Consider the following 9441-nt stretch of genomic DNA (forward strand, 5'->3'; position numbering starts at 1 on the left):
GAGGGTGGGGGTAGGGGGGAAGGGGAGCGCTGCTGCTCCCCTTCCCTTCCCCTCCCCCGGGGAGGTGTTCGCTGCTCCGACGCTTTCGGCAGCCGAGGCGTGAAATCGATTGAGTCGTCGCCTTCACGCCTCGATATATCGAACCGAGCGCACCGTGCAATCATGTGCAACCCCCTCGCCCCCCCCCCTCTCCGCGCTTCCTCCTCCGGTGTTTTCCTTTGGCGCGTTTACTTAGCGGCCGGACCGAGGGCCGGGCCGGGGCCTCCTCGTTAACCCCTATCCATCATCTCCGCCACCGCCGTCCAGTCCGCGAGCCAGCGGAGCCAGCGGCGGAGCGCCGAAAGGCTGAAGTGCGCCTGCCTCTTCTGCCCGCCGCCGCCGGCCGCCGTCGCCTCGGCCTCCTCGACCGCCTCGGCGACACCGACCCGAAGGATGCAAACAGACTTGACACGTGCAGCGGGCGCGGCGGGCGCGCGCGCTAGACTTTCTCCCGCCCCGCGGCCGCCTCGAGCACAAGATGGAAATTACAAATTTATTCCTCGCTTGTCGACTTGTCGCCCGACGTCGCCCGCCCGGCTGCTGCCTCGCCGCTCCTCGAGCAGGCGGCGGTGGTGGTGGTGGTGGTGGCCATGGTGGCGGCACCATGCAGTACGTTCGGCGACGCTCGCATGGAGCCGTAAGCGTTCCTCATAATATGGGCGCTCGCCTCGCCCACGGACACAGACCGCGACCGCGCGACCGTGCTGCTGGCTGTGGATGAGGGGACGCCCGTGGTGGACGGGGTCGCGGAAGGTCGCCGGGGAGTCTTGTGCTCCTCTCTGTGCGGTCCAGCGTTATGTCACGTGTTGTTGGGGTAGGTCGGGCGTGGTCGGGGAGCGGTCGCGGCCAGAGCTAGACCAGCTAGACGGACGTGTACGCGGTTTGAAAGGGAAAGCGCTCGCCCGCTTGCTTGGCTCCTCTACTTCCGTACTTCCTGTCAACGCCAGACCGCAAACGCGGGCGAAGGGGCCCACTGCTGCTGCAGGCCAGCAGGCTGTCTGACCGGCCGGGAGTGTAAGCCCGCCGTCTCCAAATAAGGATGCGTCTAACCGCGGCTTCTCTTTTTTTCTGTTGCAGGATTTTATTTTAGAGCACTATAGCGAGGACGGAGGTAGATACGAAAATGCAATATCCGAATTTATGGACATTAGACAGGTAAGTGGACGATGCGAGGAGGTGTGTAGGTACGACGTAGACGTTAGTTGGTGCACGATGGTGACGTGAACGTTCTTGCAGGCGATGCGGACGCCGCTGCGGGACAAGTCCGGCGTGGCGCTGCTGTTCCAGTACTACAGCCAGCTGTACTTCGTGGAGCGGCGGTTCTTCCCGCCCGACCGCAGCCTCGGCATCTACTTCGAGTGGTACGACTCGCTGACGGGGGTGCCGAGCTGCCAGCGCACCGTCGCCTTCGAGAAGGCCTGCGTGCTGTTCAACATCGGCGCGCTCTACACGCAGCTGGGCGCGCGCCAGGACCGGCAGACGGCGCGCGGCCTGGACCAGGCCGTCGACTCGTTCCTCCGCGCCGCCGGCACCTTCACCTACATCTGCGACAACTTCACCAACGCGCCCTCCATGGACCTCGGCCCGCACATGCTGCAGATGCTCGTGCAGCTCATGCTGGTGAGTGGGCAGCGCGGCGCAGCGCAGAGCGAGCCGCGAGCGCATTCCTGGACGCACGCGCGCGCCCCAGGGCGAGGCGCCCGCCCCGCCCCACACCCCGCCCCGCCACGCGCCACAGACCATTGGCGCGCGAATTGGCGTCGAATTTTAGAAAGCAACTCGACCGCGGTGGCGGCGCTGCGAGGAGGGCGCGATCCGACTCTGCGGCGTTGCTTGCGCGCCGCGGCGGCGGCGGCCTGGCCGCTGGCCGGCGCTAGGCTAGGGCAGCGAGGCGCGCCCTCAATTCGCCCGAGATTGACCGGCGCACCGTTCCTTCCCTCCCGGCCCGAAGGAGCACCGCGAAGCACACCAAGCCCGCCGTCGGGCACCGTCGGCCGGTGGGCCGCGAGCCGCGCTCTGTAATCACGAGGGAGCGGCCAGCGCGGCGCCGGCCACTGATGCCGGCCCCGGCTGGCCGGCTTGTCTTTCTGCCTGCCAACGTGGCAATTCAAAAAGAACGAATACATACAAAAATTTTAAAATAATTGGCCTTTGGTGCGGGGGAAAGGTTGTATCATTTGATTTTTTAAAAAATCCATGCATCTTACCATGTTTTCCTTTTATCGGGCTTCCACCTGGATTTAGGAAAAGCGGTTGTGGTTACGTTCTAGTGGCCAGTAGCTTTCTGATCAAGAACGTGCCTAATACTCCGCTTTTGCTTTTTCCCCTGAATCCACCTTGACCCTGTCGTTTGTGCCCCGCAGGCCCAGGCGCGGGAGTGCCTGTTCGAGAAGCTGGAGCTGCAGTCGCGCGACCCCTGCGACGAGGACCAGATCGACGACACGAGGGACATCGACGTGAGCCTCGACCTGGCCCAGGAGTCGGCGCAGGTGGCGGACGTGTACGGCCTGGTGCACGACCTCATCTCGGCCAGCGCCGTCAAGGACTACGTGCCCTTCTCGTGGGTGGCGCTCGCCCGGCTCAAGAGAGAGTACTACACGTCGCTGGCACACTTCCACTGCGCCAACGGCCTGCTGGCGCGCCCGCTCGCGCACCTAGACGAAAGGTAAGGCCCTGCTGCGCCACGCCCCGCCCTGCGCGGGATTGGAAGCGGCGCCACTGGCGGCCAGAACGACCACCTCGGTACATGAGACAAGAACCTGTTGGTCGTGCGACTCACGCTGCTCTTCTCCCGCACAGGACCAAGGAGGCGCTGCAGTTCATGCACGGCGAGCCCGATGTGCGGACGCAGCTCGACATTCGGGTGCCGGCCGACGACGGCGAGAGGAAGCTGCTGGGTGAGTTGGCGCGCCGCCGTCTATCGTCTCCGGTGATCCTGCAGCAGCAGCCTCAGCAGCAGCTCATGCCCGTCCTGTTGCAGGCCGTGCCCACCTCCGGGCGGCGCTCCTGTGTGTGGAGGAGAGCCAGCGCCAGCAGCGCATGTGCCGCGAGCTGCGCGACAAGCTGGCCCTGCAGGCCGTGCTCCGGCGCACGCACGACCGCGCCATGGACGCGTACGCCGTGCACGAGGACGAGGAGGAGTTCAGGGAGCTCCTGGACCCGCCGAGAATACTGGGTAAGAAGCAGCCGGGGCCCGGGCAGTGCCTCCGCCCCCTCCTGCCTCCCTCCCCACGAGTCGCGGGCAGAATGTAGGTTACCGGTGGCTGGGCTGGGCTGCGCGAGCTGCGCGGAGCGGTGGTGTGGCCCGCGGGTGCCGCGCCAGCCTGCCGCGGGGCGGGCCGGCGGGCCCGGCTCAGCTCGGCGGCTCGCGGACCAGTCCACTGGCTGCCCCGGCGTAGGTTGGGCTGCCTACCTCCCGCGCCACAGGCGGTGCCCGGTGCGCGTTTGGTTGCCCGCGTCGCGGGCGCAGGGCCCGCAGGACACCGTCACTCACACTCGCCTCTCTGTTTGCAGCGTCGACTAAGTTCCAGCTCAGCCTGACGTCACCGGATTTCTCCCAGTTCCGCGTCGAGGACCCCTTCCGCAGCCTCGGCCCCGTGGCCATCTTCTCCGCGCGCCACCACTGGACGGCGCCGCGCCAGGTCACGCTGCAGCGCGCCGACGACGAGGGCTTCGGCTTCAGCGTGCGGGGCGACGCGCCCGTCATCGTGGCCGCGGTCGACAACGGCTCGCTCGCCGATGTAAGAAGCCACACTTCTCGGAAATTGGCAGGGCTCCGTAACTTATCATAACACGAACGAGTGTTAGTTACTCAACGTAACAAAACACATGACAAATTTAAAAGTTAAAATTATTGATTTTGAAATATGTCCGATACTAATTGTACATACTGTGGAAAAGAGTTGGGCAAGTCGTATAACTAACTTATTTCCAAAGAACTACTAACGTTAAAGACAATTAAGTGATAAGTTTCCGAGCTCTGGAAATTTAGGCAAACTATCATAAAGAGTTGAAAATTTCCAAAAATTTCCAGAAAAATAAGACAATTTCTCTGTCCCCAGAAATTTTCCTTTTTTTTCTGTAAACATTTCAGGATTTCCAAACCTACTTTCAAATGATTTTAATGTCCCATATGCGCACTAATACCAATGTTTCTGTTTTCTTGGCTCTACAGTTTGGTGGTATGAAAGAAGGCGACTTCATTGTCTCCATTGGAGACAAAGATGTCAAGTGGGCGGCCCATGAGCAAGTGGTAAAACTTATCAAGGAAGCCGGAGACTCACTCACACTAAAGCTAGTCACTCCTATGGACCGCAATTACCTGAAGGTGAGCTATTTGTGTGGGTGTGGGTAAATGGTAAGGGTCAATATTTTTGTACCAAGTCTGTAATTATTTTTGTTTTACATTTTTAGGCATCTAATAAAAATAGCAACAAAGGTTCAGTCTCAGCTGGAAGTTCAAGCGGAGAGCCAAGCCCTGCATGTTCTGTAGCTGGAAGTACAACAAAAAAGCTTACCTGGAATCCCTTCCGCAAACAGCGAGAAAGAGACAGTGGTTTTGAAGCTAGCAATGTTATCTTAAGATAATGACTCCATGGTGGTTTGCATTTGGGTTTGTCTGATATCTTCTGAGTATTCCGCTGAGTTGGAAGTGACTGATTGTTAATCTTTTCAATATTAAGACAAATATGCTCTTTTTGTCCCTCTCTTATACAATTCTGTACCTCTGTAGTTTAACTGTTAAATCTGATTTAAGGATTACCTCTGTTTAAGATATCAACAAACCACCATAGGAAGTTGTTAAATATTGTGATTCTTAAATTAACTTGCTGTAGGTAGGTTTATGTGCCTAGCTAATAGCTGATGCTCATCATGTAATAATTTCTATTACATAGAAGTTAAGAGGAAGTAAATCTTAAAGCAACCCTCTGGCTATCCCAGTACCTTAGAAATGTGTGCATATTATGTATATAAATGTTAAATAATACAGCTGCTTTTGTATATACGTGGATGTTGTGGTCTTGATTTAATTGACCTTCTGACTTATAACTTTTAGAAATGTGCTCAACTGCTAATGTGAGTATGTGAATAGGATTAACATTCTCATCTATCTTAGAACTAGAATGTTTTAAATGTGACTTGACAAGTGTAGTGAAAGCTAGGAGTCAGAAAGTTAGTTAATTTCAGAGGCAACTCAAACCTTGTTTATTTTTGTACATAAAAGAATTATGCATTGTTACCTTTGTTGTAAAAGAAATAGTCTATCCAATGGAAATTATTGTTGTGCAACTTGCTTTAGAGAACATAATTTTTTCCTGTAAATTATAGCAAGAAATTGTCACTGTGGACTGGAGACAATTTACTAATAAAACAGAAATCTTCTACACTGTCTCGTTTCAAACCGAACCTATGTAAAAAAAAATCTATAGCTGATACTCCATTCTGTTCTGCTCGTACAGTAAAAATAAATACTTTACAAAGACGAAATCGCCACGCGTCTCTTTCAAATCCTTCCTTTTTTAAATGAAAATTCCGCACCTTGAGTTGGGAAAAAGGCGGAAAAGATTTACGCTTGCCAACCTTCACGCGAAACACAGGTTTTCTACAATGAAGTTGTCAGTTGTCTCGATAGCAAAAGGTGATTAGTATTTGGCTAGGGAAAAAAACAGTTTTTATTTATTCTATTTGAAAAATGAAGCATTTTGGATCATCGGTAAAATATGAAGTATGATATTACGAAAACCGATATTTCCGTTGGCGATGGCCATTGGTTCGCTCACATCCGTTCGTAGTTTGTAAGGTAACGCGGATATGGGTTTCTGTGACCGCTTCGCTAAAAGTTTAACTTTGACAGAAAAACACACAATGGACGAGGAGGACGTGAAACCGACAATTTTCGACCGAATCACTGGTATGTGCTCACTCACCGGTGGTAGAAATAATTGTTTTATCAGAAATTACTGCAATTTGGGCGGCTTGGGATGACGTCATGAGTGAGGGTTATGATTATCAGCAAATCTTTTATTTAGAGAAATAAACTCGTTTTTTCTCCTTCTGTTATGTCTCATCCCACTCGCTGTCACCCATCAGCTGCGGCGCAATGGTAAGTGGTGTCACGATTAAATGAATTACCACAAACCGGCTGTCGCGTTTTGTCCGGTCAACGTCACATCCAAGGTGGTCACACTCCCAGCCTTTCTTACACGTCCGTATTGTGTGCCCTGCGCAGCCTCGACCGCGCCACACAAGAGGTGCTGGCCGGCCTGCTGGGCGCGGGGGCGCGTGCCAGGGCCCTCTCCAGTATCGGCATGGCCTGCGAGATCGCCCAGGACGTGACGGAAGAGCTTCAGCGGCCCGGGCCGAAGCTGGTCCCGGACGCCGTCCGGGTGAGTGTCCCGACGAGAGGTTAGGCGCTACCGGAGGCATGGGATGGGTAGGGCGAGGGTGCGCAGCGAAACGCAGGCAAGGGCACTTAATTTGTAAAATTAGTTTTGTAAATTGAAACAAACGGGTTTGTCCCACCGGCTCGCAGGACAACGTCCTACAGGTGCTGTCGACTGTGTTCGAGTCCGTCCGGAGCAGCAGTGCGCTCCTGGAGCGCCGCGCCGACGCCCCGCCGACGAGGCCGCCGCCGCCCGCCGCGTCCTCCGGCCCCTCGGGCCCCGCGCCAACCCGCACCCCCTCCGCGGGTTCCACGGACTCGTCAACCTGCTCTGACGGAGACCAGGGCGCCACCATCGGCGCGCTGCGGAGGCACATCAGCCCCAACATGGGGCTCTCGAGCCTGGCGGGCATGGCACACGCCAAGCGACTCCTCACCGAGGCCGTGGTGCTGCCTCTGAAGTTCCCCCATCTCTTCCGAGGCGAGTACACTGAGAGCGTTGTTCAATGACGTTCACCCCTGGAGCCGCTGACCACCTTCTTGTCCTCCCTGTCAGGCACCCTCCAGCCGTGGCAGAGCGTGCTGCTGTTCGGGCCGCCGGGCACCGGCAAGACGCGCCTGGCGCTGGCCGTGGCCGCCGAGGTGGGCGCCGAGCTCTACTGCATCAGCCCCGCGGACCTCCTGTCGAGCTGGTTCGGACAGACGGAACAGTAAGTCTCATTTCCATATGAACTCAAGCAGGTTTGTGCCGCATACCTGGTGTTCAACAATTAGCCCCGGCCGCCGTCGTGGTTATACTGTACCGCATGCCGGGCTTGCCACCCGTCTCTGGGCAGAGCGCATAAGGAGGGCCCCTTAGGCGGGAGGAAACCCGCCCGTGTGCTTGGGGAGAGGTAGGCCCCTAATGGTGGTGTTTGGAAGGCCAAATAATTATCCTATACATCCACCCGATCGCAGTTTTATCCTGGTGGGTAAACTCTGTCGAAGCGTCGCGCTAAAAGTTTTCATTATGAACCTAGAACATCAATGGAAGGCTGTAAAAACCTTAACTGCCCTCACCCAAAATTGTAATTTGGCCACGGCCTCTTGCGCTTGTCGACCTCTTCGCCATCATCATCGCAAAAGCCGGAGGCCGCCGGAGGCCGCCGGAGGCCGCCGGAGGCCGCCGGAGGCCCTGTAGCTGCTCACCGTCTCCCTGCCCCCCAGGAACATCCGCGAGCTGTTCGGCCAGCTGCGTGAGCGCGCGCGCTCCCGACGCGTCATCGTGTTCCTGGACGAGGTGGACGGGCTGTGCCGGCGCCGCACGCACCAGGAGGCCGAGTCCACGCGCAGGATGAAGACGGAGCTGCTGACCCAGCTGCAGTCGGGCGGCGGCCGGGCCGGGCCGTCGGGCGCGCCGGAGGGCTGCGGTGGCGACGCCGCCCAGCTGTTCTACGTGTGCGCCACCAACTGCCCCTGGGAGATTGACCCCGCTTTCCTCCGTCGCTTCGAGAAACGCATTTTTATCGGGCTACCCGATAGGTATGTGTTTGCTAATGTTTTGTCCTGCTCGCATCTTTTGTGTTTGGGCCACTCTCTAGTTACCCCCTCCCTCCCCTCTTTTCCTCCCAGGGAATGCCGCCAGGAGATCATACGCTCCAGCGTCAACTTCCACGTGGAAGCCTCCTTCCTGCAGGCGCCCGAGTGGCTGACCCTGCTGGACCGCACCGAGGGCTTCTCCGGCTCCGACATCACCGACCTGGTGAAGAACGCCCTCTACCAGCCCATCCGGGAGCTCACCACGACCATGCACTGGTCGCCCACGGCAGGTGTGTGTTGTCTGTGGCCCTATCACAAACAGTTCGCAGCATTGCTGCGTCCGCGAGGAGACTAACTTTTGAGACTGACTACTGTGATTCCTGTTCCATCAGGTGGGCTGTGGATGCCGTGCCCTAGCAACACCATCGGCGCTCTCAGGCAGAACATGGACTCCTTCCCCCCGCACACGGTGAGTGTCGCTGAACCTGAACTTATTTTCATCCTATATTTGGAAAGGTCGCCTGACGAGGGATAATCGTCAGAGAGGTTAAACCGGACACTTAAAATGGTATAAGTTGATGAAACAAAAGAAAATGAGTTTGTGGTGTCATCGCATAGGGGCAGGTTTTAGCTTCCCGCGGTATGTTTCCGTAGGGGAGGGGGGTGGGGGGGGGCTCCTTTGAAGCAGAGCGGGCGGCACCGCGTCGTGTGACGCAGCGTGACCTTGCGCGACGAGCGTTCCTAGTGTCTGACGGGATCTGCGATGCCGCGGGCGCGATTATAGTCGAGCTCTAAACTTGTTCTCGCGCTTTTGTTCGTTAGACGTCGCCCTGCTCATTTCAGCTGGCGAGGGCCAACCGCTTGCGAATTTGAACCCTGCTCTGCATCCCAGTCAGTTTCATGAAAGCGGAATTCGGAAAAGAAACGAAAACCCGAGCAAAAAACTAGTTTTGCCGTTCCTACTGATCACGTGTCACGTTCCTCCATTGACTTGTACGTATGAGAAACTGTCAAATCAATATCCCGCCCCCTTCCACCCTTCCGTATTTCATTTAAGAAGTTACAAAAGGGCCGAACCAAACCATATACCGTATCGGTAGAAACACACACCAGTGAGTTTGTTCTTTTTCCCATCATTTTTGTGTTCCACCCACATCGATGTTTGTGCGATATGTTTTTCTCTATTCTTACGCCGGGGTTCTATTCGTCAGGTGGTTGCACGGAATGTGACGGTCCGAGACTTCCTGGAGGTGCTGGAGACGGCCAGACCCACGGTGTGCCACGAGGACCTCGAGCGCTACGAGCTCTTCACGCGCCAGTTTGGTCAGCTGGGCTGATTACAGCAGCGGTTCTTGACTGCTGATAAATGCCGTCGGGTTCTGTTGCACTTTGTTTTAAACGTGTACAAATGCCGCAAATTATGAAATGTTTTAGGCTCATATATACGCGTGAATCTAGGCAGAATTGTTCCTGTTTTAAAATTCTTTTAATATTTTTTAAAT

At 56.2% G+C, this 9441-nt stretch overlaps 2 protein-coding genes across 5 annotated transcripts in view; both read left to right on the forward strand.

Moving 5' to 3' along the window:
- The window catches only part of LOC113204214 (rhophilin-2), a 128474-nt gene extending 122948 nt beyond the window's left edge, over positions 1 to 5526 (forward strand). For all 4 annotated transcript variants that reach the window (XM_026419289.2, XM_026419292.2, XM_026419291.2 and 1 more), the window contains 8 exons: positions 1117 to 1194; positions 1276 to 1659; positions 2403 to 2704; positions 2839 to 2936; positions 3020 to 3214; positions 3553 to 3779; positions 4214 to 4366; positions 4453 to 5526. In XM_026419289.2, coding sequence (XP_026275074.1) covers positions 1117 to 1194; positions 1276 to 1659; positions 2403 to 2704; positions 2839 to 2936; positions 3020 to 3214; positions 3553 to 3779; positions 4214 to 4366; positions 4453 to 4626 — 1611 coding nt within the window. In that variant the 3' untranslated portion in view covers positions 4627 to 5526. The remainder of the gene's footprint in view (positions 1 to 1116; positions 1195 to 1275; positions 1660 to 2402; positions 2705 to 2838; positions 2937 to 3019; positions 3215 to 3552; positions 3780 to 4213; positions 4367 to 4452) is intronic.
- A 167-nt stretch (positions 5527 to 5693) lies between these two features.
- Positions 5694 to 9435, forward strand: LOC113204233 (uncharacterized). The gene is made up of 9 exons (XM_026419335.2): positions 5694 to 5950; positions 6130 to 6142; positions 6269 to 6425; positions 6572 to 6902; positions 6978 to 7131; positions 7628 to 7942; positions 8033 to 8229; positions 8332 to 8408; positions 9151 to 9435. Exons 1-9 carry the CDS (start codon positions 5851 to 5853, stop codon positions 9274 to 9276), a joined length of 1470 nt encoding a protein of 489 aa, XP_026275120.2. The 5' UTR covers positions 5694 to 5850; the 3' UTR covers positions 9277 to 9435.
- Positions 9436 to 9441: the final 6 nt, after the last annotated feature.

The sequence above is a fragment of the Frankliniella occidentalis genome, unplaced genomic scaffold, assembly GCF_000697945.3.
Source record: "Frankliniella occidentalis isolate FOCC.00 unplaced genomic scaffold, Focc_3.1 Scaffold4, whole genome shotgun sequence".
Lineage (NCBI taxonomy): Eukaryota > Metazoa > Arthropoda > Insecta > Thysanoptera > Thripidae > Frankliniella > Frankliniella occidentalis.